The 22,611-nt window shown below is 39.7% G+C and overlaps 1 protein-coding gene across 2 annotated transcripts in view; it reads left to right on the forward strand.

Moving 5' to 3' along the window:
• LOC119786459 (zinc finger protein 609-like) overlaps positions 1 to 22,611 on the forward strand; it is a 107,670-nt gene that overhangs the window by 25,053 nt on the left and 60,006 nt on the right. For both annotated transcript variants that reach the window (XM_038289828.1, XM_038289827.1), the window contains exon 2: positions 3,027 to 3,901. In XM_038289828.1, the coding sequence (XP_038145756.1) occupies positions 3,155 to 3,901 (747 nt within the window). In that variant the 5' untranslated portion in view covers positions 3,027 to 3,154. The remainder of the gene's footprint in view (positions 1 to 3,026; positions 3,902 to 22,611) is intronic.

The following is a 22,611-nucleotide window of genomic DNA, read 5'->3' on the forward strand; positions in this document are numbered from 1 at the left end:
CTGAAGTACTGGGGAATATGGTTTAAAAATCTAATATCCAATTTCTTTTTTCTTTTTCTTTTACAAAATCCAGCTTTTAAAAATCTGAGCTCCTCACATGAGACGAAAATAGTTCATATTACCAGTTACATATATTTCTGGGTATGGATAGTTTCAGACCTTACAGAGAAAAACATAGCCTTTTCTTTTCACAACCAATAACCATGTCTCTTAAATAAAGTTATATTTCAAACACAAGCTAGAGGCCCCAACTGCAGGTTTCAAAGGTGTTGATCTTTCCTAACCAAAGTCAATAAACCCATATATTCTCAATTTGAAAGAATATGAAGTCGACAGAAGATAAACAAACCATCTCTTTGCGTTTGCCCTTTGGTTTATTGTTTCAGCGATGTGTGGGAGGCTGGCTCAGGTCCAGTCCTGGTGAAAACACTCTTGTCTGACCAGTTGGTGCTGGAACGATGCATGGCACCGTCAGTATGCAGGGCATGTGTTTGAGATTGTGGAGTGATTAAAATCTCCTGTGATTTCTCCTACCCGTCAGTGCAAGACAATTAAAATAAAAGTAACTTTGGCGAATCTCCTCTCTGATTTAATAAGGTTTGGAGCTCTGGGATCAGACAGGGGGAATAATAATCATGAGTGGCTTTGTACCTCAATGAAAAACTAAAACCATTCTGAGACTGTAAATTCTTTTATAATTGTAGTCGTACCCTCCATCATAGCAAAGGAAAGCCAATAATTATTTGTTAGCAAATATGTAACTTTTTTCCCTCGTGTTATAGCCTGAGGATTGTTTTGTTTTAGCTTTAATGTTTTTTCCCAACATCATGTATATCTTAAGTGGAAAGCCTCTGTCATCATGTGTAGTTGAGAAGTTATTTTTCTGTATGTGGATGTGAAACAGTAATTATCCTCTCTACACTGTTATTTGAAACACATGCTGCCTGTCACAAGCTATTATTTTTTGTTTTTGATACGAAGCTTTTATGTGGTTGCATCTAAGCCCTATAACTGGGCACAACATATGTGAGGAGTCACCCAAAAAAAGGATCTTTTTGGCTAAGCATGTTGTTTTCTCCAAACCCTTCGTGGTCTGGAGCTATCACAGCGAAATGGTGTTCATAAAGCCCTTAAATTACCTGTTCTCTCTGACCCGCATTCACTGAAACACATCTGGCAGTCACATGTAAACTACTTGGTGCTATGTTTCATTTAGTTGTGTTCCCTGGTAAACAGTTACCGTCCCTCGTCTTCAAATTAGCACTGTTAAAGCAGAGTCCCCCCTACATGGCTGCTGATGGACAGCAAAGTGAAACTGGATCAGTGGAAAGAAAAGGACAGGCGCTCTGGGACTTGTGCAGCCTGCATGCCTCTTGCTCAATTAGACACTTGCTTGGACATTTACTCAGCACAGTTTTTTTATCACTGCAGTTTTAGCGAAGGGTGTGCAGTGGGTCAACAGCCGATAGTTACAACCTTTCCTTTGTGGAGGTGTTGGACAAATTGGACCTCACAACTGTTAAGCCAGTCTTACAGGGACAGCTGCAGCTCTCCGCCCACAAAAACCAGCCGCTGACTGTTGTTCCTTTGGGGAACCATCTGTGAGGAAGAAACGGGTGCAATTAATAAATGGTTGTTCAACAGTTTTACCCTTGCTGCTGTAGAGGAAGGGGGTGCAATCTGTGACCGGGCTGTAGTGTCGGTCTAATGGCAGCTGAGTGAGGTTACAGGGTTTCCACGGGTCATTGAAGATCATTCAAAGTCATTACATTATAATTGTTTTTCAGTTAGGCCTTAACTGGCATTAAAATTCATAAAATGTGAATATCGCGACATTTAAATAAAAAAATTTTTTGTTGATGGCATTAGAAAGATTTCTAATAGCATTAAAAAGGGTTAATTAGAGCTTCTCATTCCTGTATAAAACCTGGGTTAAATGATAAGAACCTTTGCTCCTCTGTTTTTAAAAGTTTTTAAGTGCTTCAAATGTGTTGACATATTTTTTTCAGAATGTTTTTTTGTTTTGTTGTAGGGTATTAATAAAAAAGTTAGAGAAGTTATGATTGTGTTAATGTAGCTGAAAACTGTAGTGTAATCGCTTGTGTAATTTTCCACTGTGATCATTTTCCTTGCCTGTTTTTTTCTTTCTTCAGTTTTTGTTTTTTTCTCCTTTCCCAGGATCTTTTGAAATGCTACATATGGCATAAAAGATGCACAAAATATTTCAGACACATGGTGGCAATCAGCTGACTTATGATCTGTCGTCTCTGCAGCCAGTCGCTGTATATTCATTCAAGCAATAATTCAGGAATATTTGGACAGAGTAATGAGCCTCTTCACTCTTTTAAAACCACATATTTACACCTTGAGGACTGGGATTGTTTGTTTTTGTCTTTTTCCTTTTGCTGCCCTCGCTGATTTTTAATTTATCCCAAGTTTGATGCAGAATGTGTGTGAGACTGTCGTATAGATTTACAATAACATCATGACCTTTACCTCGTCTCTGTGAGCAAAATGAACAGCCTGGTTTTTATTTAACTATTTTTTTTCCTGCAACATTCACTTGGTTATTCCAGCTTTCATGCCCCCTTTTATGCAAGATGATTGTTGCATTATGTAGCTGAAAAGGCCATTTGTATAAAAAGAAAGTGAGGGTGTGCTCGGCTATCTACTTCTTATTTATCAGCTGTGACACTATCAGCGGTGCCTTGTGAAAAGAAAGTCAGTCATTCAGAACAGAGGGGCCACCTTGGTTGTCAAAGCAGGATTTAGGCTACATTTCCCACGGTTGCCATGACAACCGTGGGAAATGTGATTATGGAGGGGGTGGAGGGGTTCAGAGCAGAGCTGTCACACCAGTGGGTATTACCATGGTGGTTTGCACAGTGATCATCCCAGAATTACTGGCTCACAATCAAACGTTTGTCTTACAATGAACTGCTGTGTTCTTCCATGGCTCAGATGCTGTGCTGTTGTTCTGTGTCTGAACTGTTGGGGTTAATTTGCCTCTTCTTCTCTCTTTCCAGGGCAGAATGTGGTTAAATGGGACAGTTAGGAGTAGAACGTGAAGATTATCTAATCCTTGCCCCTGACTCCCAACCGTCTGAGAGGGTGTCGGACCTCACCGAGGCATTCCTGGGCCGTTGGCACTAAAATGTCCCTAAGTGGTGGCACTGCAGGCGGGAAAGGTGTGGACTCTAATGCGGTGGACACTTACGACAGCGGGGATGAGTGGGATATCGGTGTTGGAAATCTGATCATTGACCTCGACGCTGACTTAGAAAAGGACAAACTTGAGATGTCTGGCACCAAGGACGGCATAGCGGCACCACCCAGCGCAGTGGCGGCGTTGCCCGACAATATACGATTCGTTAGCCCAGTCTCTGGCGCTCAAGGCAAGGAGAGCAAATCAAAATACAAGCGCAGTAAGAACTCTAAAGACAATAGCAGCAAAGCTTCCACGGACGGGGGTAAAAAAGAAGCCACCGGACGGACTCAAGGGGAGCCAATAGGTGCAGCAGCAAGCGCAGTAGCTGCAGGCAACAACTCCACCAAGAACATGGAAAAAGGAGGCAAAGCCTCCAGAGGTGTTCTTGGAGGTAAAAAAGACAAGGAAGGGGCCAGTGGGAAAAATAAGAAAGACAAAACAGATGGCGCCCCAGTCGTGGCAATTGGCGTCTCTGACAAGGACGTTACTCAGGCCCAGGTTGCTTTGGGAAATAGCCGTAATGCGTCCTTTGAGAACACACAATCAACAGACTTGGCAGATGCTAATCAAATGGGGAATATTGCACTTGAATCTGTTGGGATAGTACCAGCGTTGACCACGAAAACTGAACCAGATGAGGTGGAAAATGTGAACAGTGAATGCAAGACATTAAAGAAGATAAAAAGCGAGAAGGTAAGTTGTTTTTACTTTTAGTGGTTGCTGAATGTGCTTTATGTCCTATCAGTTTGACTGATCTCATTTGAAGAACATTTGATATCAATTCCTTCTTGAACTGGAGATATACTAATATCGTTACCCAATCAGATCGAAGCATTGGTACTTCAAAAGAAGAAAAAAGCACGATCTTCTGACTGGTTTTTTAAACATATTGAAAAGGCTGGCTGTGCTTTGAACAGTTGAGATCATGGTTTTTCATTTTTTTGGTGTGGGTTTTTAGAAGCCTCAGATGTAGCTCTTTAAAAAAAAAAAAAAAACAGAACTGTCTTTCATTGATTTTAATTTAATGCAATCTGACCCAGGGCTTTAGACGTCTTGACGTTGCACTTTGACAGCCTGTTGCTTTCAGCAGGCATGAAGATGCACTGCATCCCCTAAAGCAATCTGACATGTGATGCATGCAAAGAGGCCCACTGCTGTTTTCTCTTTTATCACCGCCTTATGAACGAGGCAGCGCTTGACGAATGCGATGCCGTGACCCACCACAGGAAATGGTCCACACAGTGGAGATGTTCTTTTCCTGACTTGGCTGTGCAGGCTTTATTTGTCTTACAGGAATAGACAGTTCCCTTCCTATTAGAAACGCTTCTGCTGGCATGTTAAGTAATAATTCTTATTATCATCTTTTGTAATTATCTCTAAAGTTGTTGTATTCTCCATATTAGCCCATAAAAAATTAATTGCAGACTGGAAGATAATCGACACTGTCGGCTTTAAGCTGTAAAAAGCATTACGCCTGTGAAGCGAAACAAATGTCAAATCCTGTTCCACTTAAAAAAAAAATAAAATATATATATATATATTTTTTTTTTTTTTTGTTGTTGAACATTTTAAACACCGGCACTGTCACACAAGAATATAAAGATCTGTGTAGCTCTTCACCCACACTTATCTTGTTCACTCAGAGCTGATCCATCACAGTGTCTTTTGTGTGCCTCATAGCAGCCTTTTCATGCTCTTGCAGTATAAAAGACAGCAAAGCGGGGAGGTGCAAAGGACTGTTTTTGTCTGTCATCGTGTTCCATTCTTAATCCCACAAGCCCCAGCAATGCCTGGTGGAGTAAGTGTGTGTGTGGAGGGAGAGCTGGTGCTCAGCACGCCTTCCTCAGTTTTTTTCCTGTGGGGGGATGGGCTGCGAGGAAGCCTGTTTGATTCCTTAAATCCAGGACACCCAGTCATGAACACAAGCTGTAGAGCCTCCTGTGGCTGGACGGCTATGAAAGGAATTCTAGCAAAGTCTTTGTAATCATAATGTATTTAGTATAAAAAGGTTTTTTTTTTTGGGACAACCTCAAGAACAACAGGCAGCTATGAATAAAAGGCGGAGGTCAAAACTGCTTCATGGCAGCAAGCTGCTAAAGTGGATCCCTGAGAGCATGGGAGGGGTGTGATTCTACAGGAGCAATATTGGCTTAATGACTCTTTTATTTAGTCAGGTAAGACCGGTAAATAGAAGAAAGGAAAATGTTCAAAAGCAGCACTTAGTTCTCATTAGTTTATTAGTTTGCTCCACCATGTAACAGAAGAAATTGGCATAAAAACGAAAGGTCAACCTGAAGGAGACATTTATATTGATAGCTTTACTTAAACCTTTCACTTTTAAGTGAGGTTTAACTTTCAGTCTTTGAAAAAGTAAAGAGATGTGTACTTGAATTTGATTGTTATAATTTGAATATTTTGGGAAATTTTCCAGCCTGTATCCGGGCTGAATCTTGGGACGGTGATAAAATGATCAGATATTTTGATGACAATTTGGGCTTTTTATTTTTTGGCACCAGAATTTTTGTGCGGTAGCTGCAACTCTCTCTCTTCACTGCTGCATGGCAGCTAACCCATGGTAACCTAATGACCTTCACCCAAATAATGTGCGTGAGAAAGTTTGTCTTACTCTGGTTAAATCCATTGCCTTTGTGATTTAGAAATTATTTGGGTTACAGAATTAACCAAGCCTTTAGAATTAGAATAACAAGACAAAAAAAGAGATGGGGGGGTTGTGGCAGGAGTAAGAAATGAGGGGAGAAATGTTCACTAAAATAAGAGCACGGCAAGGTGTCACCTTGTCAAAATATATATTTGATCTGTTGAAATGGTTGCTCTCCATCGTTTACTTCCCTGATTTCAGTCACACTGTCGATATCAACGCTCACCCAGCGTGATGACGTCATCAGACATGCAGTGGGGGTTACAGACTCAGCTTTTCGGTCAAATGGGAGAAGAGCCAAAAGCCGATTGCTAGAGAGTCAACCAGCTTTTGAAAAACATGGGTTCTCAGTGGGAACATTACTATAGTGAAGCTATAGCATCCTGTGTAGATTATAAAATCAATTATTTATCTCACATGACCGATCAACTGATCTCATGTGAGTAGTCTGTTAGAAGTGTGGTGGATTTCCCAAGCTACTGCGGTGATCCACATGGAGGCCTTTTTAAAATGCTTTGCTTTGCAGTGCTTTGAATACAAGCCCAGCTGCTTTGCATCATCTCTAACATGTTATATGCATGAAGTTTCAGTGAGGAACATATTTCTCAGATCTCTTGGAGATCAAAAGGTGCATGTCCTTCCACTACACACTATAAATTGCATCTGTATTATATCACTTAGCTCTCCCTAGTGCAGTATTTCTACCCCGGAGTTCATAGTTGTTATGAAAACCTTTAGATAGGCAACTCAAAGGAAGGTCTGTAAATGCTGAGTGGTGAACCACCAGGAGAACCAATCACTGTGACCTAGTCTTTATTGATAAGTTATGAACGTTCTTTCTAAAAGTAGCTGTTAAAGAATTTTAATTAGCACTGTTGAAGAATTTCTTTTAGCCATAGCGCTGGGCGATATGGCTAAAAAAAAATATATATTTTTTTTATTAAAATCATAATGTCATCTTGGACATTACGATCATAACATAAATCTTGTGCAAGTAACACATAAATGTTCACCCAATAAGAACTTTAAAGATTTTTTTTTATCAGTAAAAATGTACACCTGTATATTCAGTACAAGTGCAGAAAAAAACAACAAAAAAACAAAACAAAGAGCATCATTTGCTGAAATATGCAATTAATGAACCGTCAATAACTTGTATTGATCATCTGGGAAGTTGGTGATTTGTAAACAGCAGCTTTTGAGAGCCCAGTATATGTCGATATAATGCACAGTTAAAGTCATGTATGGCTGAAGAGATCGATTGGACCAAAACTCTGTAGTAGTTGCAAAAAACAAAGCAGAGCCCCACTTTTCATAGTGTTTCTCGCATTTCGTTGTACAGGTTTGGTAGCACAACCTCCGCAATCTATTTGCGACTCGCCAGGTCATATTTTGGATCACACACTTGTACATGTGGAGGAAGCCAGGCTTCTCTTCTATGTAAATGGTGACCATGTCCATCCCTATATGATCAGCTACAGCGTCGGTCATCTTCTTCCACAGCACACTACACTTGTCGTACGGCACCGCTTTAGAAAAAGAGGCGGCCAGGGTTTGGGCAATTGAGCATTAAGGGAATTGAGTATTAAAGCCTGCAATGTGAACGTAGCCTTAGATGCACACGGCTGTAGTCTGCTCCCCATCAGCCTTGTCGAAACCGAACCACTTCCAAATAATTAACGAAGCAGGAGTCTCTTTTCTCTGTACCAACTCTTCAGATAGGACAGCATGCTATTAATGAGGAAAGACGCGGTGAGGAAACGCCCAAGTAAAAAATGCAGAAGAAGAGAAGTTCTCGATTTTACGATTTAGCTAAATTTCAAATCGTAGATCCTAAAAACATGAATTAATCAAATTAATTTGATTTATGGCGCAGCCCTACTCCAGAGGCAAGATGTCATCCCATTATATTATTACAGCTTTTAAATTCCTTAAAAACAGTGAAATTGATAAAATAACCGGTTTTAATTTCATCAGTTTTCTTTCCAATTGTGATGTATGAAGAAAAATAAATATTTAAACCATAATCACATCACAGCCTTGAGCTAAGCACATCTAGGCATAATAAATTTTTAGAAAATCAATGTAGCTTTTAAAATCTGCGTAAGCAGGTAATGAAAACATTCCTGCATAGAAAACCACTCCTGCCACTAAAGTCATCTTGTATTACTACCTTAAGGACCATCCAGTACACTGTGAATAAATTAGCATCCTTTTTTGCATCGTAAAAAAGTAGTTGAAAATGAACTTCTGAATAACTTGAAGTTAATAAAAAAGAGAAGCGATCTTGAACGTGCACTGCCTGCTGTGGGATCACTGTGTCAAACTTAATGGCCCATTTCATGTTAAACAACTCTCCTGGCTGTGAAGTTTGTAATCAGTTGGACACTTCATGCTTACTGTGTATTGTGTAAGATGTGATCAGTTGAAATGCAGGAGGATTAGGGTGTTAGAAAACAGGTTAAAAATGGGTTCATTCAAAGGCACTGGAGTTGTGTAATCCTCCTACTAATCAGTATGCTTCTCTTCAGCAATCTTGTTTTCCATGGTTCTGCTGTAATGGCCGTGGCTACATTTTTTATGTCCTAAGTTAAAGCTCCCCAAAGCTTTGGCTCTCAGATGCTGAATAAATCATCTCTACTTCCTTCGTACAAGTGCTAACCACCTTGTGAGTGTGTCTCACTCTCCCACCTCTCATTATACAAATCTAGAGGAGTGAGGCATTGTCAGCTTCCTCGATGTGCCACTGGCCTTGATAAATGGAGCAGCGCTCAGAGAAAATTACATTGGCTGTGTTACTTTCAAACAGGGGGAGGGAGAGAAAGGAAAGGGTACTCCTGAATGAAAGACCTGTGCCGCCGCTCTGCTTTGCTGCTTATGTCCAGCCCAGGGGTTGGAGGGATCTCATGAGAGCTAGCTTGAGCTCTTTCTCTTTACTGTGCCTGACAGACTGTTGTTCTGCAGCTCATTCTTTTAAGTAGTGCCAAGGATTGTAAAAGCTATGGAACCGAAGAGACTTGTTTTTGTTGGAGGTAGTGCAAACTTCAACTAGCTCAGTTCAAGCTGAGGCTTTTATCGTACCTGTTAGCACTTGAGAAGCAACCTATGCAAAGTTTGCCGAGTTCTTTTTTACTCAAAGCATACATACAACGGGCTATAAGCTGCTTATATCTACTGAACTGTCCCCCACCAAACCTGTAGTGTGCTCTGCACATATCCTCTAGAGTAGGGACGAAAAAGAATGCTAGCTCCCGTTAGCTTGTTGGCTCGCGGCAGTAAGAGCTTCTTATGAAAGATGGGGTTTCATTAGCTGTTTATTTCAGCTCTGCAGGAGTTGGACACAGTCTCTTCCCATGTTTGACAGCTTTAATGTGGCAAATAAATGAGAAAATGTGAATTCGGGACACATTTTGCCTGCTGCTAGCATGTTTGTGAATCAAATGAAAATTAGCTCCTTCTCCTTTGATTTCCAACCCTGATGGTTGGAGAAAAATCCACAGAAAAGTCGTACCATGATCTTGTCATCAAAGTGTCAGAAACTCAGCCTATCTATGTTGATTTGAAATGAATGAGGAAGATCTTTTATTTCCATTTAAATAAGTGGTCCTCCTAATTGTCAATCTTCCTGGTGATATGTTTACGTAAGGCCATCCTATGTGCTTTTCCCTTTAGCTATCTTTTTCTACGCATGCACACTTTCAGGCGTGTATATGTGCTGAGCTACAGTTTCAGACAGTCATTGAAGCTCACCTTTCTCATCGTGGTTCTTTGAAAATGGCCGAGGGTTGTACGATAAAAAGTGTCTACGAAGTGTATATGAGATTAAAAGAAAGGCCTCAGAAGAAGCAGATTTATCCCAGAATGCTTTGCGTAGAGAGTTCTCCTCAGCTCATGTGAGATATGAGAACAGCGACTTTTAAACAGTGTGCACAAGGAGAAATGGAGTCCTGCTTGCTCTCACTCGCGTTTAATAGGCGTTCCCTCTCAGGAGCAGATAAAGGGTTGTGCATGTGCATTTATTTTTAAATAAGAAAGGGCAGGTCTTTTTAAAAATTGCACAAATCCTCCACAATACTTTTAATAGTGCCAGCTGACTGTAAAGATAAAATGTCACCAACAAAACCTGAAATATTGAATTCTGCGTTTTAAGATCATTCTTCAACATAATAAGAACACAATATATCCAAATTAAATAGAACCATAGTCATGGATTTATTTAACACCACCTAAAAATACCTGCAAACTAATCTGCAGAGCAGAACCAAACTGTCCTCTGGCTGCACTGTAGGATGAACAGCTCTGACATGCAGCTTTATGTTGGAACCTTCTTTCATTTTGCAGTGAAGGCACTCTGCTTTATTGTTCCCAATATCTTTTAATTGCAGCCAGTAGCTGCTTCACTTTTATTGTTTCAGCCTTGAAATATTATTACTCATATAATGCTATGCTTTACATGTATTTACTTAATTTTAACACACATTTGAAAATATTACATACTCGTTGACTGCATTTGCTAAGTGCTTTTAGAGTAAGTATTCCAAGTCAATTGTTATTGTGCTACAATATCAGTTAGAATATCTGCTTTTAAATAAGTGACACAAATTTCACAGGCTAATGTAAATAGATTATATAGTGGGAGCATCCGCTACTGTAACCAGCCTGTGTTCAGCTGCTTAGCAGCCGCCTTTAAAACTATAGTCTGTCAGCAGTCTGTCGTTTCTGAAAGCAAAATGTCATTTTGTATACAGAGTTGAAAGTAAAGACAAAGTTTTCTAAGTCTATAGATTGCCAACAATAGTTTTAAAACATTTCCTCAGTGGTTGATGAAGCTCATTTAATTTTCACGGTACGGGTTTCTGTTTCCTTTCATGGACAGAAATGTAACAAATTAGTTTATTTTTTATTTTTCAAAGGGGAAAATGTAATTTCAACCTTGAAAAATTTGTTACATCAGGTGAAATTTTGAAACATTGTACAGACTTGTATAGATAGTTGCTCTTTAAGCCAGTAGTTTACAAAAAAACCGTCCTTCCTGATTAGTCCTTAAACACTGCATTGATCAAAAGGAACATCAGATGGTTTACAAAAACATTAGCAACAAAATGAGCTGCTGTTAATGTCGGAGCTCACGTCTGTCAAAGGGCCGACACAAATCCTCACTGACACCTTAGGGCTGTTCTGAATCAACACCTTAATTTGCATTTTTACATGCATTTGGAGAACAAAGAAGGCATTTAAGAAACATTTAGAAATCCAGTCTGGTATTTGAACCAAAAATGTTGCACCAATTAAACAATGCTCAAAACATCTCCACCACTCAGTGCTGTTCCAAATTGCACAATATCTGCAGAGTCCTTATTTGCTGTTTGGTTGAGTACATATAAAGAACCATTGCTTAAAAGATTTTATTTCCAAAACTCTGCAGTATGAAATCCCTTCAGGACCCGTAACCCAGTTCAAACAAATCTATGTAATGGTTCTTTTAAGGATCATTGGTAACGGGAGACACATTTCTTCTGTTCCACTACATAGCCATGTTTGAGCCCTTAATATTATGCAAAGTTATGTTTGGAGTCATTTATTTGGAACCGTTTGAAATGCAACATGCTTTTGTAACAGCCTTTTGAGATCACAGAATGGTAGATGATATGTAGTCCTGTGCAGGGTTGTCTCTGCTCTGGCTCATCGCTGCTGTGATTTCTGCATTGTTGCCTAGTGGAAGAATTTGCCCTCAGGGAGTTGCTCGGTGCTGCATGTGAAAAATGTTTGACACTAATCATTTTTCCACAAGTACCATTAGTCACCTTCACAGTGAAGTGAATTGCTTCAGGCTTGTAGCCAAAACAAAATTAAATGTTAAGAATCGAACAAAAAAACTAAACCCAGATGAACTTTTTAATCGACATTTACGGTCCTGGTTTATATGCGCCTTTTTTTTTTTTTACCCCCTAGGTTTAATTAATAATATCCTTTTTTTTTTACTCACTCACATGTAAAATGTTTCCATTAGGTGAGTGTAAGGTTGGAGTGAATGTGTAGGTGATAATTGCAGTAATGTGATTAGATAATGACCTGGTCCCTATGCTTTATTCCTGGGAACGCTCCTTTTGGCAGCACAGCATGGAGCATACCACGCATACCACACATCTTCAAAGTTCACCATGCCCTATCCCTCGCAGACATGCTAGTGCAAATCAAAACTGCCTGTTAGGATTTGTGTAAATCAAAATGGCTCGAAGCTCTTCATGGGAACACAAAAGTATATTTTCTTTTAGATGTCACAAATCAGTTGCACTTGTATAGTGCAACCGATTAGTTTGGGATTCCTCCGATGCACCAACCTTTAGCCTTCAAATATCATCCCGTTGGCAAACAAAATTGTAAGTAAAACAGATATGTGGCAGATAAATGCTTTTCAGCTAATTATTAGGTGTGTGAATTGGCAAGAATTTGGTAATCCAATGCATATCACAATGTATGTATGATTTATCCTGATTAATCCCAACACATTAACAAATATGATAATTATATAGCTCTGGAAAACCTTGCAAGATCAAGAATAGATTTTTTTCTGACTAAAAATGTTTTCCTACTATGGTTACATTAAGCTTCTAGCCAATATCCATGCTCCAACTTTAAGTCTCTCTTGTGATTTGAATACCAGAATGATCTGCAGAATATTGTAGTCGGGTACTTTGGGTTCATTATATTATAATTACACTCTTATTTCTGTCACCATTGTGCATGTCTTGCATTTGTTTTAATGGTGTTTTTAATAAAATGCAGTGCTAAATGTGAAAATGTTTGTTTCTCTTTGGTATATGCACCCCGTCATTAGCATTGCAGAATAGTTACTGAAAACATTATTTGCCATATGAGGAGGACCCAGATTACCATACTAATGATTCATTTTATTTAGATATGCTCGATAGCTGAACCACATCTTTCCAGTTCGGCAGTTACTTTTTTTGTCAGCTGATTTAATTTGGTGTAAGAATTTTAGCAAGTAGTTTATAGATCAGATTTTGCATCACAAGCTTCACTTGTGTTGCAAAATCTGTTGTCTCATGCTTGACCTACACTCAAGAGTAAAACCGCATTCCCCCTTTTTTTGATGTTCAGTTTAGACTTGATGAAAGACTGTTGTCTGCACTGATGTTTAGATCAGATTTTCTTCAGATAAGATATTTACATATAAAGTTCAAACGTGCAGAATCTTCCCGCAAACATCCTAATTCAAATTGCTGTTGTGAGGTGACAAACGAATTCTGAGTTAAAGGCTGGTGGCTCCAATACCAGAATTTCTTTGCATTGTCCACCAGCAATTGACTGAACATTCAGAAAAGACGAGGTGGCAGAATAAAAATTAACCCACAAGAAAACTGCAGTTCTTGCTTGTGTTGATGTTACCTTTCTCCCCACTGGTTTTGAATAACACGTAGCTTTTGTTGTTTCACACTAAAAAGTAGTGCTAAGGAGTTGTCATGTAGTAATCTCCCTTAAGTTCACAGCTGCTTATTCATGAGATGATTGAGGTTGTATTTAGCTATCTTGGTGGGGTTTTCTTTTTTTCCAGAAGATGCTGTCAAGCTGAGAGCTATGCATGTCCTACATAGCTTTATCTGTGTTATGTAATGGAAGGTAACCTAAAGCCTCTGAGGTGCCACGGAAGACAGTCACTGAGTAGGAGTGACGTGTGGACATGGCTCTATTATAACAAACAGGGCGGCTGCAAGTCACATGCATAAATCTGAGAAAACCGGACTTTTGCTCAGTTTTTCTGAAAATGTTTTAACAGTTGTTCAGTAGGGATGTATTATTTCACTAGACCATATTTGTATAGATTCAAAATACAATTTTCGCAATATTTTATTAGAAAATACTTTATCGAGATAAAATACAGATGAATGGATTTAAAAAATATTTGTAGACAAACATCCACTTCATTTTTTTACTTTTATAACTCTTAAGGGCAGATTATGCTTCTGCAACCCCAAACATCAAATGTCGCTTGGGTTTGTTCCCGAACTACTTTTGCTGGTATGCTTCTGCACAGTCGGTCTGGAATTTCTAGGGACACACAGAAGTTTCCCACCAAAGCACTAGGGGGAGCCTATTCGAGAACTCGCAAGAACTTCGGCGGATGGTCATGAGAACTCCAGCGGCGCCGGTGGTAGTGTTTATTTTCCAAAACAACAATGGCACGTTTGCAAGATATTACGGTAACAGAGATGGATCTAGAGTTGCTAGACATCGAAGAGCATATATTTATTGATATAATTTGTCTGAGGCCTCGTACAAGTGGTTGTACTTCCGAACCTCCTGGATTAACGTTTCGTCGTAGTTGTCCTGCTAAGAATCGAGAAGGACAACCACACAGACGGCCAGAAAGTCATACCAATGACCAATCACAGCTGCTTTTTGTCTGTGAACTTCCGCTGGAGGTCTGCGCGGGTTTGCGACCGTCTGACATGTAGTCAGGATTTCTTTGAGAGACCGATTTGATGGTTGCGCAGGCTATGCATCAGAAGCATAAATTGGCCGTTAAACCAACTAGCTGCTAGTTGGCAGGACACTATCCGAGAGCCCATGATTCAGCTACAACAAAGCAACATTACAATCTTATGATTGTTTTCCAGAGCTTTATTATAACATTCACAATATATCGCCTTAATGTATCGTGATAAATTGTGTCACACTCTTATTGTTAAGGAGTCTGGTGGCTCATAGTAGAGCGACCAATAGTTGCATCAGCAGTTTTTTTTAAGTACGTTGAGGTTCGTCCTCTTAGGTGCGCTCTGTCAGATGCAAATCAGTGACCTGGTTGTCATTCTCATGGGGGGCTGGAGTTTGTTCTTGATGTGAAATGATTTTGATCAATTACTTTAATTTGTGAATTAAATTTTGCATGGGACCTCATTCGGATGTAACTGTACCCTAGCATGCTTCTGATGGTATCTGCATTGCTTATCTAGAAGCTTGTAGCAGTTAACTTGCAATGGTTGCCAAGTCGATGCTCTGTCAGAACAGCATACGCTGCCATATCGGCATACAATTAGTTTTTATGTAATCTAAATGAATTCCAAGTCAAAATATAAACCACAGCCAATGTTTTTTATATGATTTTAAACATGAAAACAAAACGTAACCAAATTTAAATTCTTGAACACATGTTTATTGCTAGTAAAGTAACTTATTTTAAAATAATATTGACTGACTAATATAGTTTTAACTTTAGAGGCTTCTTCTCTCAACATCCCCGAAACTTCAAGCATGTCTGACCCTTTCTACATCCAAGACACAACAGTATAATTAAAGTTTTAAAAGTTAAAGAAATCTGTTTTTGCTGGTCGGCACACTGCTGCTAAAATTCAGTGGGAATAATCGGTATTAGAACTATATAGGCCTAGCTGACAGTTTGCTGTTCTGAAAGGACGCTAGCTTAAAAAAAAGCAGGAGATATTCTCCCCAGATATATTAGTCCCAGAAAGCACCTAGCCACAAATGAAAGGGTCTCCATTTCTGATAGAGCATGTTTGACCAGGAGATTGTCAATTCATTGAGTTAATTGTAAAGACAAGGTGACATTCAGCCGTCTGGATTAAATCCAACATCAGAGAAGAATAAATGTCTGATCGGGTTAGTGTGATATCTGCTTTGTTGCCTATTAACTACTACTACTCTTTTGTTTCAGGGGAGCTTAGATTTTCGTATAGTGGTGCTTTGGGTCACATGACCCATTCAGCGACGAATCCGACCTTTTCCTGTTACATTGAGTTTTTGAGTAGGGAGCCCACATGGGGCATCAAGATGGGCCAAGTTCTGCATATTGACCTGAAATATCATTGAAAGTGTCTGAAATCAAGCTAATACTTGGATCAAAAGTGTAGCATTGCAGCTTTAATTGCTTTAATTCAAAGACTTTCTACATTTTTAGTTTTTTTTCAAATTTTGTAATAAGATGAGCCACTCCTGTGAGTTGGATGTATTGTTATAACCATAGGGATATTGGGAATAATAAAAATGTTTTAGCTCTCATCTGCTGTAGTAATGAGAAGCCAAGCAGCTAGCCAATCCAAAACAACATGTCAAAAAACATTCATTCTGTTTAGCTTGTAGCTCTGCAATGCTGAATAAGAAATAAGTACAATGAGTCAGACTTTTTTGTAAAATCGTGGAAAAAGTATATCAAACATGCATTGTTGTTATAGTTGCTTTTATTATTATGCTAAAGTGGTTGTAGTCACCCCCGTTTAATTATCATTTCCCCATTTATTTCCTCAAAGTGGGTGAATAATGTCCTATTCTTATGCTATACATGTATTTTTCAAGCATATTTAAGGTTTGTGCAAATGAGAATATGTCAGGCTGATTCGTTTTCTTTTGTTAGCTTGTTATCATGTTGTTCAATAACATCCAGCTCCTCCATCATGTTGTATTTGTCAGATGTGCTGAATCAAAAGCACACAAACAGAAATGTGTTTGTCCAGTTTAGCACTGAGAGAAAGAAATCATCTTAGAACTGTCAAACAAAGCGACTGTCACGCTTTGTCTTTCCCTCAGCTTAGCTGTCCAGGAGGTGTGCTGTGCTGCGTCTGGATCCGCTTGCTAGCAGGGAGGCATGTGTGCGGGGGAGGGGAGCTCAGGCTTGTACAACTAATTCAGCTCATGAAAGACTTATGCAGCCAGAGCAGCTGTCTGCCATTATCAGCCTGCAAATTTCCAACGTGCCTCATTTCGCCTCTTAATGCGTGAGTAGCAGGAGAGCCTGGGAGGAGAGAACGGAGAGGAGACAAACCAAAATAAAAGAGAAAACAAGAAGAAAGAGGAAGGCTCTGGCAGCACTAAGTGAATATATGCATAGTTTTGTATTTTCTATTTAAATTTGCGGTGGCTGTGTGGTTGGAGTACAGTCTAATAATAAACCTATTCAGCATCAGTGTGTCGAATGCAGGGACATAAAGAAGCCACTACTGTGGTGAGAAGGGAGAGGGAGGGCATATGAGGGGTAAGATGAGGGGGGGGTATAGAACTGTGTGAGATTAGGAGAGGAGGGAAGGAGGGTGAGCAATGTTATGAATGGATAGAGTCTTTAACCCCACAGCACACTGAATAGTTTGTCACAGGCCGCTGCGGCTGTGTGTGGAATGAGAGGAGCTGGCTGAGAGCTCTTGGATTCCTGAATCCTTGAGGCATGTGGTCTGATTAGCAGAACAAAACCCACACAGTGGGGAGGAGCAGACGTGGCTCCCCCCTTCCACCCCCCCACACCCCTTCAACTGGAATTTTCTTCCAACACGGAAAGAGGAGGCTCAAACTTTGCACGGACTTGCCGCCGTTGTAAAACTGTTTGCAGACTGCTTGGGGATTTCTCACTCCTTTCTGAGGGGGGGTTTGTCTCCGAGGTGGTACCATTGTTCAACCATTGTTGTGAAAAAGACATGTGGAAAATATTCATCAGTAGCAAGGGACTGAGAAGATCATTGTAACCTAACAATCCCTTTTGCTTGTCGTTTTTAGTAGGAGCAAAGAGGAAGTTAACAGGGAGGCATTGTTTGAAGAAGAGTGATATAGAGAGCAGTAGTTTACTGCCTGCCCTCCCTCTAAACAGATTGGACTCCCCTAAAGGGATTGTTTGGAGCCTGTTTGCTTGGTAAAACAACTTTAGAGACTCGCTTGTGTTGCTGATGAAAAGCTGAAAACATGCGCTCTTTAGCTTTAACTGTATTTCTGGCGAGGTTTCTCAGCTATGAACTCACTTTGAAAAGTAAGTTTAGGTATTTCTCCTTATTATTGAAATGTATACCCTCCCTGCACACACATGTTGGGATTAGGTAATGGTGCAGTTCACATTTAAACCACCTTTACTCAACAATACCTGTTTTCAATGCGATGCTGACGATACCTAAAGCACTACGCGTTAACTGGAGCAGAGAAGATGGTGATGTGGCTGTCTTACTTCTGTCGTTATTGTCGCCTCGCCATCTTCAAATGTTTTAAGACATTTCTTAACCCATGCTGCCTGCTGCAGACGACGAGTCGTTAAAACCAGTCATACACTGTGCAATATTTTCAATCGTTGCACGCAGCTTCAGCTCAAAATGTACGATGAAACCTCAGGGTTAAATACAAAAGTCCGGTCAGTAAGGAATGATCAATAGATAATTTATACCTTTAACTAATAAATTTGCTGTTATTTTATGAATGTAGTGTTAATCAGTAAAAAAAAGATTAAAACCAATAATTTACGCTGCGATCACTGAGTCTGGGAGCAGCCATTTTTGCCCAAATACAGTAACACCTCACTCCTGACATCTTCCAGCAGTGACGTCACGGTGAGGTAAGCCTAGCGCCATTCTCCTCGCTTTACAAACAAAATCAATGGGAACAACTAGACACATCTGCAATCAACAACAATTATTGAAGATTTCCAGAGGACTTCACCATTGTAATTCACCAGAGCTATAGTTAAACTGACAATGCCCACGTGCATGGCAGTTGGATGTTGGAATACATCGGGTAAAAGTGGAAAAAACATGTATTTTACCTTTCCATTTCCTGATCCTCCATGGACAGGTTTGTTGTTGGATTGCAAACTAGAAGAGAGAGGATTTGCCATTGAACATCTGGCCAGAGAAAAACACGTAATATCTAGCCAACATTTGGAAGCTGAATGTTTTTAAGATGACTTGGATGATAGCGCGTTGTGACAAACACCAGATACAGCACTGGGACTTGATCAACAGCCGATACTGCACCGTGACGTCACAAACCAGTAGGTGGCAGTAGTGCTCTTTTGACAAACATGGATGCTTCCAGTAAAGAACATTCAGATAAAAATGACTCTTAATTAAAAAACGCTTATCATTTATTGAACAGTATGTAACAATTTCATATTTAAAGTACTCTCAGAATTCTGAATATGACCGGACTTCTTCAAAATTTCAAAGCTAACAATGCATGTTCTCACACTTCACAGCCCGACACTCTGATTCAACCTTACGATGGCATGTTTGATATTTTCCTGACTTTACGATTCCTGATCGGGAGGTGATAGTGAGAGGCGGATCGCCCCTTGTTACCTCCTGTACACTACAGGACGTACGATCAGGCTGAAAGTCGGCCGGATCGAAAAATTCTCGCACGACTGGAGAATCGGCCCAAAAAGGGCAAAAAACTCTTAAGAGTGTAAGCCTGGTTAAGGAATGCTAACAGTGCCAATTAGAGGAGCTTTTGCTGCACTTAACCAGATGCTTTCACCGATTAGATACGCTGCTCTTTGCCTCACAGAGATTACAGCTGTTTAATCTGCATCGCACTTTGAATAGTAGAGCCATACTCTAGAGCACTTTCTTTTAGCCATTTGTGTTCATGTTGAGCATTGAAAACCGACCCCTCTTCCATTTCCTCCAAGTAACAGTGATGTGCTTAGGTACTGGAGCATACTAGTTGATTTTTATTAGTGTTGCGCCGATGCCATTTTTTGGCCCCGATACCGATACCCGATACCTGGCTGTGCAGTATCGGCCGATACCATAATAATGTAAAATATTTGCCATCATGGCTTTGTCAAGCTGCTGCCTACCTTTGTGAAGCAGGAAAAAATCTAATACAAAGTGAATCCAGTAGAACTTTTTATTGCCTACCAGGAATGGGTGGCAATAGTTGAATAAACTTATGTCTCTCAAAATGGTATCGGTGCCCTATTTGTTGGTACTCGCCGATACCGATACCACCGTTTTAGGGCAGTATCGGGGCCCCGTCCGATACTGGTATCGGTATCGGAGCAACACTAATTTTTACTAGAATGGGTAGTCGATAGTAACGATGGAAACAATGAATTTGGTTCTCTTCCCTGTTGGGTTACTAATCGTTTAAACATTTGCTAGGTATAATACCTAATGTATTGTTTGTGCAAACATCATCACAGCTTAGGAATTCAGATAAGGTAAGTCCTTGCAACAGGCAAAAAATTAGACTATCCATATGCAGAATTTGTATGCATAACACTACATTGCCTGTTGACTTTCATTTTGCAATTCAATATATTGTGCAGTTGTTGTGCTCTTACACTCCTGGTGTCCACTGCACTTGAAAAAAAAAACTGCACAAGGAATGTGACACAAATTTCTGAAGTACCTGAGTGATAAGGTGTTCAGAAGCGGATGGCAGCAGTCTCCTCACACAGAACAAGTTTTCATGTTGTTTTTCTCCCTCTGCTTTGGTTTGGACCTGCAGGCGTCTTTGTTTCATGTCCTTGGTGCTTGTTTTCTTCGTGCATTTACTTTCCGTTCACAGATGAATTGAGTAAGAGTATAAAAAAAGGCCCGTCTCTGATGGTTTACCAATTCTCTCCATTTTTCCCCCCAGCAAGTCGCGACTTTACAGTTGATTGGTTTCATTGTATTTTTCAATACACAATCTCCCACTGCTTTTCATTTATCTATTCTCACCTCAAAAACACCACTCTCTTCTTAGGGACACAAGTATAAACAATAACATAATCATGTTTTCATTGTTCCACTCTGGCAATCTAGTTATGTAGTTTCACTCCAGATCCTATCACGCAACAAAATCTAGTAAGGGTGAAAAAACCTGAGTGTATTTTTAGCAATGTTGTGCTATCCAAATTTTATTAAACATTTCAAGAAGTTTACAGAAATGGATAAATAAATGACTGCAAAACTTTCTCTTTTTATCGTGAAAACTGTACTCTAGTCATTTTATTTTAGAGTATTAGTTCCTTCAACATAAACGCACAGTTGTTTTCACACTTATAAAGTTAGACGACTGAGAAAACACACATTATGGCTAATCCATTTTTCTTATCTGTCAGATGGTGTTGGGTTGAGGCGTTAGCTGTTGCTCTTCGGCTAAGGAGGTTCTGTCAACAAGCTGTCGGACTAAAATAGTGCAGCAGTCATTTCAGCTTGAGAACTGATGGAAGAAAGTAAGATCATGAGCGTGCCCTCCTGGGCTTTGCGTTGTCAAACTGAAAGGTCAGACTAGAGAACGGCACTTTTTTAATAAGCGCCTCTAATCCCGAGACTGTCAGACTCATAATTGAATCTCATCTGTTTGAATTTAAATAACTGTCTCTTGGATGTTAAAACAGAATAAAACAATATAGAGGTATTTGGATTTCTTTTATGAGGAGTGTGCATTAGAGGTTTCGGCAAATGAGAGCGCAAGAATGCTTCTAAGCTTGGAAGTACAGATCTGAGATGAAAGGATTTTCTCTTCCTATTCTAATCCACACAGACAGCTAGGCCCTTGTGATTATTCCCGCCCCCTTCTCTGCACTCATCTCTTTGAATACTGGGCCTTTCTAATTCACCCTAAAAAGGCTTTCAAAAGGGGATTATTCTCCTGATAGAAATTAAAGGGAGAACACGTCCGTCCTTCCGGACCAATGTCAAACATTTATGAGTTGACGCATTTCTTTCACCACATGCAGCTGAAATTAGAACAGTTGAACCTGTTTCCAATTATTATGACTTTAACAAGCACAGTAACTGTTTTTATATAGTACAGCTAAACCGAAATATCTCATTTAGATTTCATTTCTTTTTTTTTTGTCTGCATAAACGGATAAGTTATTTAAAAAAATATAGTTATTAAGTTTGATATTATTGCGCTTCCAAAATGGAAAGTCAAATCCTGTCGATTTTTAAAAGATTTTTGATGCAACGTGTGGGAAATTGCCTCTGTGCTAGAATCAAATGTTCCACTTTAAAAAAAATATTTAGCCAGAAGAGAAAAGTGAAAAATAATAATTTTTCCGGTCAGTGAAGGCATCATACCTAATCACTATCAGTTGGCTCTGTCAGCACTCTTTGGTTTGAACATTCACTACTCATAATAGGGACTGCTATTTATCTCTCTCTCTTTTTTTTTTTTCAATATATGGGTGAAGGGTTAAAAGATCTGAGGAATCGCAGACATGCGAGGAGGCATCTGAAACGATACACACAAAAAGGCTACCAAATGTTGATTGACGCAACTGTGGATTAGCATCCATTTAGGCTAGATTAGATGTTTCCTCACCATCACCCATCTGTGTATTATTATTATTATTATCAGCGAATCCCTGAGCTGAACATGTTTCTGCAAAACTGGGAAGGAAAAAAAAAAGAAGACAAACAGGAATACAGAGAAGAGCTTAATAACACAAAGACTCCTCTTAAGAATGTCTTACTGGGTGAGAAGATTAGATCCAGAAGCTTCCGTCGATAAGGACTGACCTGGGGACCGCAGCGTACTCCATCATCACGCCCTTCCTCCTGCGTGCTCCACTCTGGCATAGCTCATAACATGACACTGTCAATCTCCTGATGCGTGCTACATGTGTCAAAGGGCAGGCCTGGATAATGTCCAGATCTGTTTTTTGGAGCTTGATAAATTGGTCTGCAGGGCTTAATCTGGCACGTCTCAAGGACGACTTGACAACTAGTTAAAACTCATACATTGGCTTCTTTAAGAAAAACACCTCCAGCTAAAATAAGTAGACCTTTTCAATTCTTAATTAATTTTAGAGTGAAAATGAATGTTTCATTCAGGGCGCATTTTTTTCAGCTGAACTCCATTTGCCTTTGATTTACTCATTTAAAAACGCTATTCTCAAAAGAGCTTTACTCTTAAACAGATTGTGTTAAGTATGCAGGGAAATGTGGATATTTGAAAATGAGGTAAAGCGTCTTGTTGCACAGTGGACCGGGCCTCGGTCCAACTGCTTGTCTCGTCA

Source organism: Cyprinodon tularosa, unplaced genomic scaffold (assembly GCF_016077235.1).
Source record: "Cyprinodon tularosa strain WSP-4 unplaced genomic scaffold, ASM1607723v1 ctg272, whole genome shotgun sequence".
Taxonomy (NCBI): domain Eukaryota; kingdom Metazoa; phylum Chordata; class Actinopteri; order Cyprinodontiformes; family Cyprinodontidae; genus Cyprinodon; species Cyprinodon tularosa.